The sequence below is a fragment of the Aethalodelphis obliquidens genome, unplaced genomic scaffold, assembly GCF_003676395.1.
Source record: "Aethalodelphis obliquidens isolate GAN/ISIS:26980383/991018 unplaced genomic scaffold, ASM367639v1 scaffold64, whole genome shotgun sequence".
NCBI classification, from domain to species: Eukaryota; Metazoa; Chordata; class Mammalia; order Artiodactyla; family Delphinidae; genus Aethalodelphis; species Aethalodelphis obliquidens.
In genome coordinates, this window is record NW_020838008.1 from 1075581 (window position 1) to 1097805 (window position 22225).

Below are 22225 nucleotides of genomic sequence, written 5' to 3' on the forward strand. Positions count from 1 at the left end.
AGCCCGTGTGCCACAACTACTGAGCCCACGAGCCACAACTACTGAGCCTACGAACCACAGCTACTGAAGCCTGTTTGCCTAGAGCCTGTGCTCCACAACAAGAGAAGCCACCACAATGAGAAGCCAGTGCACTGCAACAGAGTAGTCCTCTCTCTCCGCAACCAAAGAAAAGCCCGCGTGCAGCAACGAAGACCCAACGCAGCCAGAAATAAAACAAATAAAAAACAAAACAAAACAAAACAAAACCAAAAGACCACTACCACCCCATCCTCCCTCTCTCATTTTAAAGGACTCAGTGCCCATGTCATCCCTTCTGGAAGATTCTTGCCCACCTCCAGGCTGGCTTAGCTGTTCCTGTAACCCCTCTACCTTAACACAGTGTATCCTAAGTCACCTGCCGTTTTTTTTTCTTTTGAAGGTTGATTTTAATGAACAAAAATCTCTGTATAAAAACATTTAAACTTTATCAAATTCTTTAAAAATACACACACACACAGATCCAAATCCAATACAGAATCTTTTGAAGATTATCATTTTTCACCTCAGCATAACATGTAGAGGGATTTCTGGATAAAACTTTACATGTGAAAAAAGACCCATAGTCTTACACATGCACACACACAAGAGCACACAATCACAATCAGGAAGAACTAAAGTATATGGTAAGAATGCAAACGGAATGGGAATGAATTTCTTGTAAAGCTTATATAAAAGAATGCTGCAAAGGGGCTTCCCTGGTGGTGCAGTGGTTGAGAGTCTGCCTGCCGATGCAGGGGACACGGGTTCGTGCCCCGGTCCGGGAAGATCCCACATGCCACGGAGCGGCTGGGCCCGTAAGTCATGGCCGCTGGGCCTGTGCGTCCGGAGCCCGTGCTCCGCAGAGGGAGAGGCCACAACAGTGAGAGGCCCACGTACCGCAAACAAACAAACAAAAAAAAGAATGCTGCATGAGTAAAAGAACTTTCTATACCAAGAGAAGATGCAGAGAGGGGAAAGAGAAAGCAGAGGTTAGTCTAACTCATTAATAAATAGTTTGAGAAGGTCATTCAAGAACAGTGAATTTGGGGAGTTACAGATAATCCCTAGTTTTCACCACCTCAAATTCTGTGAATCTGGTAACTGATGATGCTTTGAAAGTGTCTATGTTTTCATTTTTTTGTAGGTCTTGATCTGTTCATCAATTTTTAGGTGTGGTTTGTCCCTTTTGGTGTTAATTCCTCAGTTCTCGCTCAGTGTTACATCCAATTCACCAGAAGAGCCACAGTAAGAAATGATGGCAAGCACAGAGGACTACAAGGGTGGCAGTCACGGATGGCAGTTAATAAGAGCGAGACGGCCTGGGTTTGCATTTCAGTGTCACTAGCTGCTAGCTTCCTGTTACTCAGCAAGCTCCTTGGCCACTCTCTCTCTCCATTTCCTCATCTTCAATTAGGGATCATTATTACCTACTTCATATAGGGTTATTAAGAGGATTTAAACAAGATAATCCACTTAAAGAATTTATCACACTGGGCTTCCCTGGTGGCGCAGTGGTTGAGAGTCCGCCTGCCGATGCAGGGGACACGGGTTCGTGCCCCGGTCCGGGAAGATCCCACATGCCGCGGAGCGGCTGGGCCCGTGAGCCATGGCCGCTGAGCCTGCGCGTCCGGAGCCTGTGCTCCACAACAGGAGAGACCACAACAGTGAGAGGCCCGCGTACCACAAAAACAAAAACAAAAAAAAGAATTTATCACACTGCCTGATACAACTAAATGTGCAATAAATGTTACCTAAAATTACTATTAGTCATAGAATTACAGGGGAATCAAAAGAAGAATTTTCCTCTTTCTCCGTATTTCTCTTTAATGAGGTTTTCAGAGGCAAAAAAGATTGAGGATCTAGTCTTATGAATATAGATATTTGCTTTTATGTTAGAAAAAAAAATTACATGGCTCCATATCACAAAATTTAACATCTTTCCATTAAACATCACACAATCTTCCTCATCGTTATGCCCTACACACACTCTAAGTGATGTGGAGTTTCTATTGATATTCAACAATAGGGTCCAGAAATTTTAAATAAGAAATAGTTGCAGAAATGCATGTTGGGCAGTAATCTGTGGGCGTCCTAAAAGCTTGGGCCAACACAGATGCCTGGGATTCTGCCTCCAAGGCCTGGACCCGCCCACACACAGTCAGATGGGTCAGGTTCCTGCAGCCCTTCAAAGCTCCATTTGAGACCCCCTTCAAGAGGGGAGCTCCCAATAGGTGAAAGGAGCAGCAGCCACTGAGGATGGAATGCCCCACACCTACTTCAGTACGATAGGATAGCGATCATTAGTTTCTTTCATTGTGTCCAGAATAAAACAGGCTTCTTCCTGAAAGCTCTGTATCATCTCATCACTAAAGAGCACATGGATTCCTGTGGGTCCCTGCTTGTGGACCTGGCTGATCTGGCAAGGGGAAATGCTGAAAAGCTGAGCCATTTTTTCTGTCAGTTCAACAGCTGTCAGTTCTTCTAGGTAGATGGCATGGTAAACGAAGAAAGTACCATTTGAGTCTCCATCCTCATGCTTCTGCTGCTGTTGCCGCTGCCCCCTCAGCCGCAAGGATTCCTGACAAACATAAATGGTTAGCCTTGGGCGCACCATCTGGCCTTTTAATGCATTAAAAAGTCTGATTCCATCTGCAGGGCCACAGATTTGAATCACATCGTCTCTAGTTAGTTTCAATAAATTTGCCCCTGAGATGTTTGTAAAAAGCCTCGTGAATGTGGAAAAACGGTTTCCATGCAACCACTGCTGAGCCTCCTGAGGTGTGGTTGTCGGCAAGAGGTTATATGTGACTGGAGGGGGCAGCTCTGGCTGGTGACTTGGTGAACCATTTCCTTCCCCAAGAGAAAGACTGCTATAGGAACTGCTGAAGCCAGGTGATGGGGAATTATTGACATACGTGATCTCGGGCCGTGGAGAACACTCTGTGAGTATAGTTGTCTCATGGGAAGGTTGCTATTTCTCCTTCTCATGAGGCGTTCGTTTCTCCATTTTCCCCTGTCTGTTTTTTGTTTTCTGTCTGCACCTTTGGGCTTGAAGACTTTGATCTGGCAGCTGGCTGAGTGTAAGTGCCCAGTATATTCCCCGTTTTCATTCTCCTTGAAGGTATCGGTTTGTACTCGAAATGGCACTCCCTTCTCTCCACCATGTTTCTGCATAGTGAACTCTGTGCTAATACAATGCACTTGAATAAACACAGATGTCCTCTTTGCAGGGTCCCACAGGAACTCCACTGTATTTAGTTGGTTTGGATTAGCCCTAGGATCGATTATACCCACAGACATTGGGATATCTACGTCAAGAATTCTATCTCCAGGTGGGTTCCACCTCCAGCCCTCCAGCTGCTGATGTTCAGTGTATTGGAGCCGTTTGTCATGGAACACGACACGGAATACACTCTTCACCAACTTGCCATTAATTTCTGGTAGTTCTCCAAGTTTCCTGTTGTCTAGTATTCGGATTTCATAAGACTGGCCTTGATTGAGATGTGTCAGGGTTTCATCATGGAGTTTCACTGCTGGAGAGGTGGCAGCACAAAGCACATATTGAAAAGGGAGGATTTTATTCTCATTATCTGGAGGCAAACTTGACTCTTCTTGCTTAAAAATGGGCAATGCTTGGACATCACCTGCGCTCCCATGTCGCTTTCGCACCTTTTCTCCCGCCCCTTTCTGCGGGAACCACCTGCCGTTTATCTGTCTGTCCCAAGACACAGGCAGGAGGGTGTCTGCTCTACCTCTGGGTCCTCAGCGTACAGCCCAGAAAATGAGTCCAGGGCTGGATCCCTGACTCCAACATGGATCCCATTTCCCTCCCCCACCAGCCCGATCCCAGCCCAATCCAGCTCTGCTCAAGTTCTGACCTCATCCAAGACCCCAGCTTCACTTTTGACTCTTACCTCACCCTGGCCTCAACAGCACACAAAGGAAAGGAATAAAGGCAGGTGCCCTTCACTCCAGGGGTACATCTCTACCTCCCTGAAGAAGGACTCAGCATCCTGAGCCCTCTTCGAGTCTGCAGAGGGGAATGAGGGCAAGTAGGTGTGGGAACCTGGGCAATGCAAGTTCCAAACCTGACCCGGTCTATTGGCACCCTCTAGAGGACAGTTCTATTACCAGAGCTGGCTTTGCAACTAGATCCTATACCACCTCTCCACAATGAGGGGCTACAGTCCTCAGAAGCTTCTGGACCCACTGCCCACCATCCACTACTCCACCTGGGGGGCCTCCTTACGTTCTGCAGACCAGCAACCCCACCCTTGTTTCTCAGCACTGGGTCACCTGCTCAAATCCCAAACTGGCCCATCTTTGGAGGCTCAGCCATTCCCTGGCTCCAGAAGTCCTCTCAGATGGCAGCTGGTGCCCTGGTTTGCTCCTGACCCCTCCTTGGTCACCCCACCTGCAGCCTTACATTCTGGTCCAGCTTGGCTCCTTCCCAGATGCCTTGCTTGCTGTTCCCAAGGGAGGCATCTTCTTGATGGTGGGGTCTAGGGTTCCCCTTCCCCCACTCAGACAGGGGCTCCCAGAGCACGAGGCCCAGGCTCTTTCTCCTCCCAACCAGACTAAGAACCTCCAGAGAACCAGGCCTGGCTTTCTACCTCCCCTCTTAGACTGAGGTTTTCCTGCAAATATGGCTTATGTCTCTTCCTTCCCCTCAGACTGGGAGGCCCCTGAGTCCTGGGCATGAGCCTCTCTTTCTTTCTTCGGGATGGGCGCTTCCTTAGGTCTGACGCAGGGTCTTCTCCCCAACCCTTCCACCTGGCTATTGATCTCCAGACTTTTCCACCTCCAATCCCCATTCTGTGCAGTTCTGCCCACAGCTGGGGCACTCAGGAGCCTCTGGAGCCTCCCCCAGCTCTGGGGCCCTGGGAGGGCTTCCTTCGGCTCTGGGCTGGACCTTTGGCTTGGAGCACAGGGCCTTCCTGTGGGACCGTGAGGCCCAGAGCGCCCACCCAAGCTGCACCTCTGACCTCACAAAGGCTGCCTCAGAACCTGGTCTCCATGGCACTGCTGGCAGGAGAAGGGATGCTATTTTGGGCAGTGCGTCCGGACTTGGTGATGGGGCCAAACCCCTGCCCCACTGACCTCTTCCCTGGAACAGCAGAGTAGAGCAGTGCTCGGGCCACCCCGAGGAGGGCCGAGAGGCGGGCTCTAGCTTGGGGACGCAGGGACAGCGGAGCCTGAGACAGTCACGGAGGAACAAGTTCAAGACCTGCTGTGACTGAGAGGCCCCCAAGCCAGACGCTGGGAAGCATAAGGCACTTGGGCAGAGTGAGTCGGGCTCTAGGCAGGGCTGGGACAGGGGGCCTCCCCTGGGACCCAGGCCTGGGAGTGCCACTGCTGGGGACCACATGGGGAGGAGGTGACCGTGGGACTGTCTGGGGAAGGAACCCCAGCCGGGAGTTGAAGGCCTGGATATCTGCTCTGGTTTAGTCCTGAGTTGCTGCGTCATATGGGCGCATCACACTTCCTCTCTGGGCTTCAGTTTCCTTACCCGTAAATTGACTGCTGGGAGGCCCAGTGGTGCAGCAGAGACTGGGAGGTTGTGTGGGGCTGGGCTGCCAGCAGAGCCTGGGGGGTGGGAGTCGGGGGGCGAGTAGAGACTGGCGACACGGGACCAAAGCAGAAGGGATGCAGATCAGAGTAATGGGTGGATTTCTGGCTTTGCTGGAGTGGTTCCTCCCTCTGGAGTCCCCTCCTGAGAGGCTGGGGCTAGAGGGTTTCTGCCATCAGGGCTAGGGATGTGAACTTAGGCTGCAGTTAGAGGGAAGCGGGCTAGAGAACAAGGGAGCATGCAGGATGGGGAAACTCCAGGGTTACCTTTGTGCTGTCATTTGTGAGGAAAATGGGGATTAAAAGGGGGGAATTTTCAGGAAAAGTGAGAGGGTATATTTTGTTCTGAGGTGGGGGTTAGGACTAAATGAACTTTCAGGACCTCATCCTGCGTGTGTGTGTGTGTGTGTGTGTGTGTGAGTGTGTGTGTGTGCAAGGGGAGGCAGACAAGGCCCTGGAAAGTCACAGTGTAAGTCAGCAGCAAGAGATCTTGAGGTTAGACTGAAGACAATAATACCCGCATATATGAGGGGTGGAGCTGCTGGGGGGAGGCTGTGGGCATCTCCACTGTCCAAAGCTGGGCTGCAGACTTGGGAAGGTCAGGAGGACCTCCGCAGGGCCTGGTCCGGGGACCACGAGTCCGGGGGCCAGCAGGGGTGAGGGGGTGTGGCTTTAGTGCCACTCCCCATTGGCTGAAGACACCGACCCCTCCTTCTCTGTCCCTGCCAGCTCGGCTGGGTTGAGGGGTTGGCACTGGCAGCAGCTGTCCCTGTGGCTTCTTCCCTGGGGGAGCTGAGGTCTGATGAGAATGAGGGGCGAAGTTCTGAGCCCCCCAGCCCTAGTGACCTCTCTCTGGCTCCACAGCATCTAAAAATCTCAAAGACAGAATATGGCTCAGGCTGACAGGAAGAAGCGGTAAGCATCCCACCCATTCCCCTACCCCAGCCCTTCCGTCCTGCACCCAGCACACCCCCAGGGCCCTCCCTGCCCCTCTCTCAGCCTCTCCCTCATGGTAGCTGATGCTCCCAGACTCCTTCCTTCCCACCCCGTACCAGCCCATGGGGCCCAGAAGAAGGATCTCTCCCACCTGTGCCCATAGCCAAGCATGGGCTGGGCCCTGGGCTGAGGGGAGGCTCAGAAAGACCCAGATGAGGGTCAAGGAGTTGGGCAGTGGGTTCCAGCTGCCCCTGTGTAGGTTGTGCTCAATTGAACTGAACTCACCACCTCTCACCCGCTCAGGCTCAGGTCTCTTTGGGGTGAAATAAAAGCCAGAGTCCTTGCAATGGCCAAGGCCCTGCCTATCTAGTGCCCATTTCCTCTCTGACCTTCCCCCACCCCACTCTCCCCTCCTTTCCTTCAAACATGCTCAGAGTCCTTCAGTGGCCATCCCCCCTGCCTGAAACGTTCTTTCCGCAGTTCCCCACAGGGCTCGCTCCCTCCCCTCCTCCCTGTCTTTTTCGTTTTCAAAATAAATTTATTTATTTATTGGCTGCTTGGGTCTTCGTTGCTGCGCACAGGCTTTCTCTAGTTGCCGCCAGCGGGGCTACTCTTCCTTGCGGTGCACGGGCTTCTCATTGCAGTGGCTTCTCTTGTTGCGGAGCATGGGCTCTAGGTGCATGGGCTTGAGTAGTTGCGGTGCACAGGCTCAGTAGTTGCGGCTCGTGAGCTCTAGAGCGCAGGCTCAGTAGTTGTGGTGCACAGGCTTAGTTGCCCCGCGGCATGTGGGATCTTCCCGGACCAGAGCTCAAACCCGTGTCTCCTGCATTGGCAGGCGGATTCTTAACCACTGCGCCACCAGGGTAGTCCCCTCCTCCCTGTCTTTGCTCAAATGCCACCTTCTCAGTGAAGCTCACCCTGACTGCCCTACTCAGTCACTGCCCACCCCGTTTTCCTTGCTCTACCTTTTCCCGTAGGATGTACTACCTTCTACCACACAGATGACCTACTTAGGACATTTCATCTCTGCCTGTCAGCTCCACATGAGCATGGATGTTGGTCTGCTTGTGTGTTCTTGGATAGAGAGAATGAATGGGTCCCTTCTGTGCCAATGACATCGCTGTCTCTGCCCAGGACTCTCATAGGGCTTTAGACCCTTTTTCCAGAGACTCACTGGTCCTGCAGGCAGCTCAGTCCCAGCTGAAAACAGCCTTTTCCACTCCTCTCCCACCACTTCCCATGGTCTCAGCTCAGTCAAGGATCCCCTTCTCCTCCGATGCTCAAGCCAGAAGTCAAGGCCTTGTCCTTGATATTCTGTCCCCCACTAACCACCTCATGTCCCTCACATCTAACCACCAATCTGCTAAAATATGTAAGATATCCTCACTCCCACATCCCTACGCCCTCACAGCCACTTTAGGCCACCACTTGCCCATTCTTCAAGTCTCTTCAGGCCTTGCCTCCCACCCGGGGGCTTCTTGCTCTGATGGTGTTATCCATCTCCTCCACTGGATGAAGCCATCCAAGGGCAGAGACTGGATTTTTACTTTTCCCCCTTGTGCCTGACTTATAAGTAGCTGCTCAACAAACATGTGTTAAATGGATAAATATTGGTTAGCCGGTTAAATGGTTGGCTTGAGGTTAGTTGGATAGTTTGCAGCTGGTTGGTTGATTAGATAATTAAATGAGCTGGTCAATAGGAGAATCAGTTAGTTGGTTAAGTTGCTAGGTTGATGAATCAAAGGGTTGGTTGGTGGGTTGTTAGATATTTAGTTCCTTGGTTAGCACATATTACTTAGGTAATTACCTCATTGGCTGTTAGTTTCTTGGTTTGTAGGCTAGTTTTCTTAGATGCGCTTTATCATTCTATACCCTTCCTTGAGCTCTCTCATCTATGCCCATGGATCAGATGACCATCTATGACATGGTGACGTCCAAATGGGTATCTCTAAACAAGACCACATGACCGGCAGCCTCCTTACTGGTCACCACCACTTAGCTGTCTAGTGAGCTCCTCAAACTCGCCACACCCAGAAGGGGACCCCTCATTCTCCAGCCTAAGCCTGCAGCTTCTCTCATGTGCCTCACACAGGCCATCGTGCTGCTCTAGCCAGAGCCTGGGGTCATCCCTGACGCTTCCTTCTCCATTCTCCTCTCTAATAAGACACCAAGTCTGTCGGTTTGACTGTCTTCCTCTCACCACCGCCACTGCACCTTCCTGGCTCAGGCTGCCATCACCTCTCAGCCTGTCCGATTGCTCACCACGCCTCTACTCATGCTCCCTTATTCCTGCCTCCAAAGAGGAGACAGTGCTTCCGCTTAAATCCGTCACCCCACGGCCCTCTGGGGCGAGGTCAGACTGCCTAACGTGGGCCATGAGGCCATCTGCCCCTCTCTGCCCATCTCGTGCCACTCTCCGTTCTCTCTCTGCAGCCCATCCTTATAGAATTCCTCTATATATCACACACTGTCGTATCTGCAAGCCTTTGTCCAAGCATTAGCCCAGAACCTTCCCCCAGCCTCCTTTGATGCTCCTTCATCTGGCTGGTCTTGTATTCTCGACCTAAATTTCCTCTGGGAGAGCCTCCTACTCCCTCCTCTGGGTCATCTGCTTCCTCCCTGCAACCCCATAGTGCCCACTCTTCACTGTGGCAACACTCTTCACAATTTTAAGTAACTGCTTAGTTAATTGTTCATCTTCCTAAGAGCAGGGATCATGCCAATGTTCTTTACTGCAGTCACTGAACACAGCAGGCATGGTAGGCATTCAATAAACCTTTGGTTCACTGGCTCCTTGGTGGTTGTCACTTACTGTGTCCTGCCTGCTTTGTGGTGAGGAGGAAGGGGCCAGGGTTCCAGAGCTCTCTTGGTGTCTGTGACTTCCTGCTTTGTCTACTGCTCCTCTGCCTCTGTGGTACCTTCCCAGGACTGTTCTTGAATTCCTGCTGTTTCAGGCTCTTCTTCAGGGCTGAGGAGGCATAGGGGCAAGGCGACCCTTATATGATGCTGCATGGGAGCTGCAGCTGGATGGGAGCCAGTGGGCCAACCATCCAGGCAACTCTACCTCCCCCTCCATGTGCTCAGTCCTGGGTTTGTTTCCCTGAAGTAAGGAGACAGCAAGGACTAGGGTGGGTGAGGAATGAGCATGGGGTCTCAGCCAGAAAAGTGGGAGGGGTTCTATCCATGCCTGGTTTACATTTCTCACTCCCTTACTCTCTGCTGCTGTGAGGCTGGGGAAAGTCAGCAAGCTGAGGCGGGGTGTGGGTGATGTTGCTGACCCCAGCGGGGTGAGGAAGGTGAGGGTCACTCAGCGTGGGGGGCGGGGGAGGGTCACCAGTCTGAACAAGCACTAAGGCTGCACTTAGAGGCATCTGCACCCCACCTCCTCCTTAGCCTCCGGACACCGTCTCCTTCCTCACACTCAAGTCCTGTTCCCCCACCACCAACAGAAGATAGAGCCTCTAACTCACTTTTTCATCCGTCTATGCATCCAATCATGCACTTACTAAACAAACGTTTATCAAGCCTCTACCATGTGTCAGGCACTGTGGGAAGTTCTGGGGATCTAGTGGAGAGTAACAGATGAATTCTCAGTTTTCGTTCATTCGACAGTGTACATTGCACACCTACTATGTGCCCGGCACTGTGCTAGACAATGAGGATACACCAGGGAGTAAGACACAGTCCCTCCTTTCCTCTGTCCCTCCTGTTCATTCGTTCATTCATTCACTCCCTCACAAGCATTCATTTGTGTTGACCTTGCTTCAGAGCCTGGTATATTCTGCCGTCCCCGTCATCTCTGGCAGAACCTGGGGCATGCTTCAGGCCTCAGTGCTGTTTCTAGAGCCCAGGAGCAGACTTTGCTACAACCTGTGCTGTTTGCAGAGCCTCACTGCTGCCAGCTCCTGCCTGATGCCTTACCTGTGTCCCCAGAGCTCTGGCCCCAGCAGACAGGCAGACAGACAGACAATTGAGCTCCACTCTCCTGCCTGCTCTCCCATCTGCTTCTCCCCTGAGGCTCTTTGGCAGCACAGATGGCGCTCACTGGCTTCCCAGCTGCCCCCTCTGCAAACTGGCCTCATTAGTGCTCGCTTCTCAATGGTCCAGTCCCCCATCAGGAGGAAGAAGGGGCATGATCTGGATACTCCCAGTCCCTCTCCACATCCCTGGGACTCTCACATGCCTCTGACCCTAGCAGTACCAGCTGCCCTGGGCAAGAGGGGGTGTGTGGAGAGGCCACTGGGTTACCCATTAACTCAGCCATGAGTTGAAAACCCGATGGACTGTAAGCGCGCCTGATCTCATTTCTGCCCATGGGCTCGGGCTGCTGCTTCAGGTCCACCTGCATGTCCAAGATGGTCACACCGTCTGCAGTAAGAAGGATGCAAACAGTACTGCAGAAGGAGATGGTGCGCGAGTTCCTGGCCGAGTTCCTGAGCACATTTGTCATGATGGTGAGTGGGTGGGTGGCACAGGGTGAGCAGGCTCTGAGGAAGGGGCCTCAGGAAGCTAGGGCTCAGTAAGGGCAATCCATGACCCCCTCCCCACCGCTGGGCCCTGAGTCACACTGTCCATTTCCCGGCCTCTGAGCTAGGAGCCTGAGGGAGAAGCATAGGAAAATAAGGAGAGCTCTGTCTTTCTCACCAAGCCTTTTTGGGAGAGAAAGGGCTCATGGTACGTGGGAGCAGAATGAAATCCTGGGCTGCTTGGGGATGGCTGGGTCAGGGGGCATGCCTGGAAGTGAGGAGAAGGGAAACAAAGAGCAAAGAGATTGGAGAGGACATTGAGGCTTTGAGAATTAATCCTGAGGGCAATGGGGAGACATCGAAGGTTCTCAAGCAGGGGAATGATATGGCCAGATTTGGATCTTAAAAGGAAATTCCGGGCGCAGTGTGGAGCCTAAGCCGAATGGGCAAAGCTGGAGGGAGGGGAACCGAAGAGGCTGTGGCAATGACCTAGGATAGAGGTAGAGAGGGTGTGGAGGAGAAAGCACACATCTGCGAGAGTTATGGAAGAGGGAACCTGTGAGCAACAGATGTGGGGTAAATGCTTAGGGGGCCGTTCTGCGGAGCCTGCGGCCCAGCGCAGGGTGAGGCATGAGGTCAGTTTTAATGGGATCAGGTGAGGTGCCGGGGAGAAATCTCGGGGGCGGTTGGATATAGAGGTCTGGAACTCTAGAGAGTGGCTTGGGCTGGAAGTAAAGAGTTAGACTACATCAGAATATGAATTGTGGTTATAAAAATTGTCCAGTGAGAATGTACAGACAGAGAAAAAAACGGAGTTGAGGACAGCCTGAAGAATGAAGAGAAGCACACAAAGGGGCCTGAGAAGGAGTGACCGGAGGGGTGAGGGGAGAAGTGGGGGGGGGGGGACCAGGTTACAGAAGCGGCGGGGTCCACAAGGAGGGAGTGGTCAGCAGCGTGGGAGGCTGCAGACAGGCCAGAGAAGTGAGCGCTGACGCCTTCTTGTAGAGTACGGCAACCTGGAGGTCCTGGGGCACATGGGTGAGGGCTCTTTTAGTGGATCATGGGACAGAAACCATAGGCAAGTGGGATGTGGGTTTTCTTGGAAACTCCCTGTCCGTCCACCTGCGTTGGCCCTGCCACTTATCCCATCCAGCCTCTGCCCTTAAGCTGTGGCCATGCTTGTTTGCACCTTACGAAGGCCCAGGTCCATGAAAAGAAGGGCTAGCCTCTGGGAAGGGAAGTGAAGGTGTCGGGAGTGTCCCAGAGGCGGCAGGGGGCTGGGGGTTGGGGGGAGAGGACGAGTGTGGTTGTGTGTTCGTGTGTGTGTGTACGTTGAGTCACGGTGTAGGAGGCAGTGGGATCCACAGAGCCCTGGAGACACCTAGGTTCTTATACTGATCATCCTGCCAGTGAGTCACCAGCTGGCCTTGGACAGGTCTCTCTGTGGCTCAGAGCCTGTCTTCTCAGACATTATTAAGTGTGTTGGATCGGGCCTCCATGGGCTTTGGAGCTGGGTTTGGATTCCAGCTCTGCTATCTTCTAGCTCTGTGATCTTACATAAGCATCTTAACTGTTCAGAACTTTACTAATAGCGAGCTGGCCAACTTTGTGAAGAAGGTCAAGAGACCGACCCCCAGCGCACATAGGACATATGTGTTGGTTGCTTGTCAAACTAACAAGCGCTCTCAGCTGCTCTCCCCTCCCTGCCACTCGCTGTCTCCCCCTTCTCCATTACCTGCCCTCCTGAGCTGTGACACCAGCATCTGGATCCGCTCTTGCCTTAATCCAGGGCAAAGTAACTCATTTATGACAAGACATTCCAGCCCCGTGAGGGCTGTTAAACCTTGGAACTGTGGAGGCGGGAGGGTGCCTCCTCAGAGAGCTCTTAGGGAAAGCAAGCACTGACCACATGCGTTCATGCCTGCCCACTGCCCACGTTTGCGTCTTTCTTCCTTTTATTGAGATTATTATAGAGCACCTACTGCATACCAGGCACTATAATGCTAAGCCCTTATGTGCAGCATCTTCCCAAATCCTCACAACAGCCCTGTAAGGGAGGTACTATTATCCCCATTTCACAGGTGGGGAGAATGAGGCTCCGTGAGACAAAGTCACTTGCCCAAGGTCACATTTTAAGTTAAGATGAAATCCAGTCCAGTCTAATATCCCTGTCTTGACCCTTCATCGCTATGCTCTGTTCCTTAGCTTAGCTGTAGATTTCTGACTGTCCCCCAGCTGAGGTAAGGCCCTCACTTTGGGTAGTTCAAGACCACTCTCCAGGCCTCTGTTTCCCTTGGGAGCAGAAACATTTGCCATTCAGTTGCTGTGAGGATCGAAGGGAAGTTACCCTTGTAAAAGAACTTTGTGAGGTTCATGCTCACAGAGGACATCGTATTGTTGTTATTTTTAGGTGTCGGGCCTGTGTGCCAAGAAGTGGTGGCTTTTTCAGTTGATAGGAAGCTCAGTGAGTCATCAGCACAAAGCTTTCGCCAGAAAAGCTACAGTGACCTTGGGCCCCATTTACTGCCGACAAGATAAGGGAAGCAGACTGTTCCACTCAGTTCCACTCTGTAACCTCCGGGGCTGTTGTCCTCCGGGCTGGGCCCGTGGCTATTGGAGGGACCTGGACAGGCTGGGCCACGTTCACTGATCAGAGAGGGTGGGCGCTGGGCTATCAGGGCCCTGGAAAACCAGCTGTAGTTGTGAGTAGTAGGGCAGGGGTTGCAAACTCGTGCTGTGGGGGGCCAAAGAGAGTCACCTGAGGGTGGCGGAGATGGTGGCTAATGGCAGAGTGCTGACCTATGCGAAGACGTGGCTGCCACCACTCCAGCCGACTGTTGCCATGCCATGTAGAATGCGGGCCACTGTTGCAGACCTTCTGATTTTGCAAGAGAAGCTGGAACTTCTGTGCTTGTGTCAAGACCAGGCTACCCAAACAAAACGTGGGCTGGACGGCTTAGGTCCAGGGGTTGCCAGTTGGCAACCTTGACACAGGAGATCACGTGGGGTTTATTCACTCATTCATTATTTTTAGTAAATGGTTTTGAGCTCCTACTTGGAAATGGGGACCCTTGGTCTTCAGACCCTCCATGCCTGCTCCAGCCCCTGCACCTCCTGACCCCCCAAGCCTGCCAGCCTGGCCTGGCCTTGCTCCCCGCCCCCAGCGCTACTCAGACACTTTGCTCCTCCTTTCCTCTCTCCTTTATCTTCAGCCCCTCCCTCTCTCAACCTTAACACACTCAGGTCTCTCGACCTAAAACAACAGAACACAGAACATCCCTTCATTTATCACACTCGCTCTCCCTCCCTCCTCAGGTAGGTTCTCAAAGGCATGTCTACCGTGGTCCTTTCAACTGTTCACCACCTACCCCCCCTCACGCTTTCTGGGACCTGGCTTCATCAGACCCCATGGCCTGATGACACAGTGCTCACCACGCTACTCATGACCACTGGATGGTCACACCCAAAGGGATGTTTTCCAGGCCTTCTCACGCTTGACCCAGAGTCTGCACATGACCGTGTGGGCCACACCCTTCTTGGGAACTCTGCTTCTCCCTGGGGTCCAGGGCACATTCTCTTTGTTCTTCCATTTCAACTGCTGCTCCAGCTGGGGTTTCTAACGTCCACCCCTGAGGGCTGACGTTTGGTCCTAGGTTCAGCCCTCAGCTGCCCACTCACCCTGCGCCCTCTCCCGGGTGTCTTCATCCAGCCCGACGGCTTCAACTGCAGCCCTTGTGTCCACAGTTCTTCAGGTTTTCTTTTTCAAAAACTCTAGAACTGTTCAAAGGAAATACAATATGAGCTACATATGTAATCTAAAATTTTCTAGTAGCCACATTAAAAAGGTAAAAAGTGACAGGTGAAATTAATTTTAATAGTTACTCTATTTAACCCACATACCCAGAATGTTACCAGTTCAACATGTAATCAATATACAATTATGAATAAGATCTTCTACATTTTCCTTTTCCTACTAAGCCTTTGAAATCTGGTGTGTGCCTTACACATACAGTAGATCTCAATTTGGACTAGCAACATTTCAAGTACATAATAGCCACATGTGGCTCATGGCCGTCATATTGGATGACACGGGTCTAGACTCTGATTTCCAGCAGTTTGGACATCTAGAGGTCCCTCAAAGACAACATATCCAAAACACATAGACTTTTCAGAGGAGGTGCCGTCTGAATGTGGTCTTTTTTTTTTTTCTTTAAATAATTAACATTTTGGGCTGCACTGGGTCTTAGTTGCGGTGCGCGGGCTTCTCTCTAGTTGTGGCGCAGGGGCTCCAGAGCGTGTGGGCTCTGTAGTTTCTGGTGTGCAGGCTCTCTAGTTGAGGCACGTGGGAGAATGTAAGCTGAGTTGATTGTGTGTGGGGGAGGAGGGAGAGGACATCCAAGTTTCTGGCTTGGCCAACTGGGATGGGGGAACATGGGATGAAGATCACATTTTCTGAGAGATGGTGAGCTTTCAAAATAGAGCTGGAGACGCTTGTGAAGCACCCCGGAGACTTCCAGTGGGTATCTGGAAATAGGGATCTGGCTCCCAGGTAGAGGTTTTGGGAATTAGTGCATCAGGCATATCTGGAGCTCTAGCCCTGGTAAGAAAACGCAGGAGTGACTGGGGTGAGATATGAAAAGGGCCAGGGATAGAACCCTGGGATCATCTGTATTTTATGAGGCAGATGAAGGAAGAAGAATGTGGGAAGGAACTGTGGACCGGGGGAGGCTACAGAGGGAAAAGGAAAACCAGGAGAGGGAGATGTCATGGAAGCCAAAGAGGAGGCACTTTCCAGAAGCACAGTGTGGTTAAGGGGGTGAAAGTCAGCACAAGTGAGACGATGCCTGAAGGGGCCTTTGGGCAATCTGGAGGCTGGAGTCCTCGGACAGAGCGCAGATTGTCGGTGACAGTTGGAAGCAGAAGCCGGGCTGAGGAGGGAGGGCAAGGGAAGGGATAAAGGAGCCAGCCAGCAGGTCCTTCCTGGAGCCTGACTGACATGGGAGGGGCCGTCCAGGAGTCCACCGGTGGACAGGGAGACCGGGCTGAGGAGGGAGGCTTCACTTTCAGGAAGGAAGAGACCTGAGCGTGTGGCAGCCACTCAAGGGGAGTGTGGAGGATACAGGCCAGGGGAAGGTCTCTGAAGAAGGAGAGAGAGGTGGGAGCAAGGGCCAGAGCTGAAGGGAAGGTGGATATAGGGGCAGGTGGGTGTTGTTGAGTGAGGGCCTCCTTTTAGGTCTCTAACATCCCTGTGAAGGGGGTCAGTGGGCCGTGTCACCTGCTGAGATCTGGTGCTGGGGGATGGGCAAGAAGTTCAGGAGTGACGCCCGAGGGCAATGGGAATGAGGCTGGCTCCAGGGCTGAGTGTGTGGGGCTCTTGATGGTTGGAGGTTCCTGGCAGAGTCCAGATGTGAGGCTTGGAGATTCCTTGAAGAAACTCCCTTCAGGCTAGGCTGAAATGTGAGAAGCTCTGAGGGGTCGAATCCACACCAGCCCTGCCCTCCTGGAAGCCCTGCCTCCTCCAGGCCCTTCAGGTGCACCTGGAATCTAGGGACCTGGACATGCCCTTGAGAGCCCCTCACTCCACCGCCCCGCCCCGGCTCCTTGCACAGCCCTCACCCAGCTCTCACTGGTCATGTCTGAGCAGCCTTGGCAGGGCCAAGGGGGAGAGGTCACGAGGAGGGAAGTCTCTGGAGGAGGGGGGAGGGCAGAGGGTCTCCAAGGGCAATGCCAGGGAGGCGTAGCGCGGGAGGGGCCGAGCGCCACTCTGAGGTTGGGGCTCCTGGGCGGGCAGCTCCCTCAGAGGCCCTCTCCCACAGGTGTTTGGTCTCGGCTCCGTGGCCCACATGGTTCTAGGAGACAAGATGGGGAGCTTCCTCGGTGTCAACTTGGGTTTTGGCTTCGGAGTCACCATGGGAGTGCACATGGCAGGGAACATCTCCGGTGAGTGGGCTGGGCCCCGCCTGACAGGCAAGGCCAGGTGTCCCCTGCGGGCTCCTGCTGCCCCCTTCCGGCTGTCCCCTTCTCCAAGTCAGCCAGCACCTTGCCCTCACAGGCGGCTTGGAGGGAGAACACCCTGAGCCCTTTTCCTCTGCCCAGATGCTTCACGAGCCCCCTTGACCCCTTGTTTTTACTAGCTGGGTCAACTTAGGCAAGCGATTGAACCTCTCCATCCCTCACTTTCCGTAATGGTTAAATGGAGATGGTGGTGCCTGCCTCGCCGGGTCCTTTTGAGGACTGAGTGAGTACGCTCCACGAACGCTAGCCGTTATTATTGTTGCTGTCGTTGCTCTCAGTATTACTGATTCTTGTTGTTTGTTTCTACGCCGACACACTTGACCCTCCCTGCAGGGGCCCACATGAACGCAGCCTTGACCTTCACCAACTGTGCACTAGGCCGCATGTCCTGGAAGAAGTTTCCCGTGTATGTTCTGGGTCAGTTCCTGGGTTCCTTCCTGGCTGCTGCCACCATCTACTGCCTCTTCTACAGTGAGTGTCCCGCCCTGGGTTGTCCATCTCTGGCCTCAGCCTCCTCCCCTGAAATATGGGCTGATCCAACCGAGTGTCCTAGCCTGTGAAAATGTCTGGGAGAGAAAAGTCTTGGAGGTACTCCCTGCCCTCCATCCTACAGCCTCATCTCTGAGACTGCAGTGGGGTTTGGCTGCGGGCAGGTCTATACTCAATCTGTTTCCACAGCCGCCATCATCGACTACTCGGGGGGAAGTCTGACAGTGACTGGTCCCACAGCCACTGCTAACATTTTTGCCACCTACCTTCCTGACAACATGACCTTGTGGAGGGGCTTCCTGGATGAGGTCAGTGGTCCAGGGTGGGTGCCCCTCCTCAAGCCCTCCCCCACTCAGGAGGGGGCCAGCAGTGAGCCCCTCATGGTGAAGAGGACAAGAACTCTGGATGGGGACTTGTCCTTGTGCCAGGACATGTTTCTGCCAGCGGGTTTGGGCTGGGGGCACTGCTGAGGCCCTATGGCTTGGCTAGGGGTCCCAGGTGGCTGCCACGGTGTCGGCTGCCACGGTGTCTGCTCCCCAGGTGTTAGTGACAGGGATGCTTCAGCTGTGTCTCTTAGCCATCACGGACAAGGGGAACAACCCAGCACTGGAAGGGACACAGGCCTTGGTGATTGGCATCCTTGTTGTCATCATTGGAGTGTCCATGGGCATGAACACAGGATATGCCATCAACCCCTCCCGGGACCTGCCTCCACGCTTCTTCACCTTCATTGCTGGCTGGGGCACACAGGTCTTCAGGTACTGCCTTGTCCAGACCATTGCTGTGAGTCTTCTGTAGGCTCCCTATATGTGGAGGGGTGGAGTAGCCCGGGAGCATCCTGCAGAGCTCCCAGTGGCCTGGGGAGGCAAGAGCGGGTCCTGACTTTCCTCCAGACCCTGCTCCTGGACTGAAGGTCAACCCTGCCCCAGACCCGCCTCTGTCCTTGAATCAGGCTGAAGCTGACCGGTGCCCCAGGCTCAGGGGCAACTCCCGGGCTAGGGTGGGGTTTCTCCTCTACTCTCAGGCCCTACTCTCTGTCTCGGCCTGAGGTAGGTGCAGGTGCCATGCTGGGCATCGGCCCCCTAAGCAGGCCTCTGCCTCTTGCCTGCAGCACCAAGGACTGGTGGTGGGTGCCAGTGGTGGCCCCACCCCTAGGTGCCTACTTAGGTGCCATCATCTACTTGATCTTCATTGGCTCCAGCATCCAACAGAAGCCCCAGATACTGGAGACTCCCTCGACGTATGAAGACCACGGAACACCTGTGTTGCCCAAGACCACATCTCACACACCGTGACCTCTTCCCTCACCCCTGTCTCTGTGTCCCTGACAACAGACCTTCAGTCCTGTCCCACCCTTAATTGACTCCATCTGCCTAGAACACCTCTAAGTAAGACTGTTTTTGACCCCATCCCCATCCCAATAAAGAAAGCCTTGTCCCACAGTGGCACCCCCGGTTCCTGGGTGCCTCCTGTGGTTGGGCTTCCCTCCTGGATTCTTCCAGGAGCTCCAGGGTTATGCCATAACCCAAGGCTGAGCATAGAGCTGAGAGGCCTCCGACTCCTTCTGGCTCTGGGAGCTGGGTCGCGCCTGGGGAAGAAAGTGGAAGGGACAACCTGTGGCCTCGGTAAGAACAGGATCAGATCACAGAACACCAGACACAGAACAGTGGACTTTCAGGCACAGGGTAGAAGGGGATAGCTTGGGGGAAGGGACACCAGCTAGCAGGTGGGGGTCAGTTCTGGATATACCTTGAGTGCCCTGGGATAGGACTCTGCACTCTCCCTCAGTTCTGGCCAGTTCTCGGACCAGGCAAGTCACGTCCCAAGTGTGTAGGTCAGAGTTCTCAACCTTGTTTTCATTATCGCCCCCTCAGGAGCCTTTTAGACATTTTTTCCTTAATCACACAGTATTTTAAATACCACAGATACACTGTATATCTGTTTACGTACTGTACACATACCTTTGCTTTATACAAAAAAAAGTAAGATTTAAAAAATCTCTCCCTTCCAAGGATCCATTTTTTCTCCCATGGGAGCAAAGTCTCCCCCACCCTTGAAAACGCCTGATGAAGACTGAAAGGAGGTAAGAGACTGGGCTCCTCTTCCTTCTTCCTGAGGCCAGAGCTCTCCCACAGGAAGGAGCTCCAGAGTTGGAAAGGAAGATGCGGAGAGGAAAATCCTTCCAAAGGGCACAGGAAATGGTCTCGTGGGGTGCAGGGGGACAGGTGCAGAGGTTGGGTGGCGGTGGGGCAGCCAGAGCCACTGACCCCGGGCCCGGTGCAATCCTCTGTGTTCTGGGACTCAGACGGCAGCACCACCCACGGCTCCTGTCACTGCTCGTGCATTTAGCCTTCCAACAATCATGGAGTTCCTCCTGGGTGCAGGCCCTGGGGATGAGGCTGGGTCTCTGCCTTTGAGGGGGCAGCACCTACTGGGGACAGGCAATCATAAGGAAGGAGCTAAGTGGTGCAGAGGGGGCTCGTAGGCCAGCCTCAGGAGGAGACAGAGCAGAATGGGGGCTGGGGGGTGTCCTTCCTGGGGCTGGTTGCCACACTTTAAGGTAGGAGGAGACAGCGGGCAGAGGAGGCTGAGCTTTCTTCTGGAAGTGTGGGCATGGCGAGACGAGGTTTAGAAAACCCACCTGAGCTGCAGTGTGCAGGATGCTGGAAAACAGGGAGACTGGGGCCTGCAAGGGAGTGTGGTGTGAGGCTGCTCCAGAGGAGTGGCAGGGCAGCTAACAGGTCAGCGCTGGTGGGCGGAGAGGAGAGAAGGGATTCACCTAATACCAAGGAGGTAAAACCTGCAGAACCTGGGCTTAGACTGGAGGAAGGAGTGGGTGAGGAAGAGGCGGGGGCCAGGGCTCACTTCCAGTTTCTGGCTTGGGCCCGGGTGTTGGAGATGTCCCCACTGAGCGTGGGGTGTGGGAGAGGAAATGGTTTGAAGAGGAAGATGATAAATTATATCGTGGACACATTGACTTTGAGGTGCCTATCGGACTTGGGCAAGAGGTGTGTAGGCTTGGGCTTCCCTGGTGGCTCAGTGGTTGAGAGTCCGCCTGCTGACGCAGGGGACACGGGTTCGTGCCCCGGTCCGGAAAGATCCCACATGCCGCGGAGCGGCTGGGCCCGTGAGCCATGGCCGCTGAGCCTGCGCGTCCAGAGCCTGTGCTCCGCAACGGGAGAGGCCACAACAGTGAGAGGCCTGCGTACCGCAAAAAAAAAAACAAACAAAAAAAAACAAGGTGTGTAGTCTTGGGCAAGTTACTCAGCCTCTCTGGGCCTCGGTTTTCTCATTTGTAAAATGGGTCTAATAATATTACCTGCCATTTGTGTTGATGTGAATATTCAATGAAATAAAATATGTACAATGCTGAGTATAGTGGTTGGCACAGAGTAAGTGCTCAATAAACCATTATGCCTTTTGTGTGGTCTGGAGCTCAGAAGAGAGTTGAAGCAGAGATTGGGGAAACTGTGGTTGTGTGGATACAGCTGGGGCCGAGGAAGGGTGAAAGAAGGGTCAGTGAGCAGGGTCCTGGGAGCACAGCCAAGAGGCAGCTGTGAGGTGGAGTGGGCCTCTCAAGAGGTTTGGTTGACGAGGGGCACAAGCTGGGTGGTCAGGGGACACTGGAAACATCCCAGATGTCCATCAACAGAGGAACAGATACATTGCAGTCTAGTCACATATAGTGGAATACGATACATCAGTGAAAACTAAGGCACAACAGCTACCTGCAACAACACGGGGAAAGTTTGGAGGCATGAAGAGCGAGGGAGTACGACACCTTATACCATTAAAAAACAAGCAAAAAAACGGGACTTCCCTGGTGGCGCAGTGGATAAGATTCCGCACTCCCAATGCAGGGGGCCTGGGTTTGATCCCTGTTCAGGGAACTAGATCCCACATGCTTGCTGCAACTAAGGAGCTGGTGAGCTGCATCTACGGAGCCCGCCTGCTGCAACTAAGACCTGGCACAACCAAATAAATAGTAAAAAAAAAAAAAAAAAACCAACCAAAAAGGAATATATTCTTTGGGTGCATGTATGTGATAAAACTACTTAAAAAAAAAAAGAAGGGATGCTTCCTCCATGGAGACAGAGATGGCTGATAAGATGGGGAGGAGCATGGGCGCAAGCTATTAATAATTTCCTAGTTCTGGAGTTGGGGTAAATTTTTCGGTTTATTATGTGATTGTGCTTATAACATACAACTGTGATATATATTCATTCGTAGGTATCATGTATTCTAAAAGATGAAGAAGAAATAGGAATAGCATGAAAACAGGTGGTGGGAAGAGTGACAGGTACGGGACCCACTGAGATTAGGGGGCTGGGGGTGCAGGGAGGAAGGAGAGACTTGAGTGTGTCTGACATCCCACGGTGGGAGGAGCTGAGCCAGGGAACCAGGGCTGGGAGTGGCTAGGGAGGGGCCCACAGCTGGAAATGCCAGCCAGCTGCCTCCCTCCGTGACCTTGGATGGGTCTCTTCCCCTCTCAGCCTCAGTGACCCTGTGAACACAGGGTGGGTGGCCACTCTCATTCCTGGTGTTCCAGAGCAGTGTGACCCTAAGGCCTCAGTCACAGATGAGGGTTCTGGTTCCTACCCTCCTCTGCCCCACTGACCATTTCAGGCTTCTGGCATCCTCATGTTCCCGGGAGGTGGCTTTGGAGGCAGGCCAGCCAGGGGGAGTCTGTCCAGAACCCCTCCTACTGTCCACTGCTCTGCTACAGATCTATA

General features: G+C 53.1%; 1 protein-coding gene and 1 pseudogene across 2 annotated transcripts; one reads left to right on the top strand and one right to left on the bottom strand.

Annotated features, from left to right (window-relative positions):
- Positions 1-1864: 1864 nt before the first annotated feature.
- On the bottom strand, positions 1865-5485 carry LOC113610630 (alpha-globin transcription factor CP2 pseudogene; annotated as a pseudogene).
- AQP7 (aquaporin 7) lies at positions 3778-18851 on the top strand. Of its 2 annotated transcripts, XM_027088940.1 has the most exons (8): positions 3778-5304; positions 6451-6501; positions 10859-10976; positions 16805-16928; positions 17337-17474; positions 17682-17800; positions 18033-18250; positions 18604-18851. In XM_027088940.1, the coding sequence occupies exons 2-8, from the start codon at positions 6476-6478 to the stop codon at positions 18785-18787; spliced, it is 927 nt and encodes a 308-aa protein (XP_026944741.1). In that variant the 5' UTR covers positions 3778-5304; positions 6451-6475; the 3' UTR covers positions 18788-18851. The 2 variants fall into 2 exon arrangements, with proteins under 2 accessions (XP_026944741.1, XP_026944742.1); XM_027088941.1 differs by lacking the exon at positions 17682-17800 and having other exon boundaries at positions 3778-6501; positions 18033-18721.
- Positions 18852-22225: the final 3374 nt, after the last annotated feature.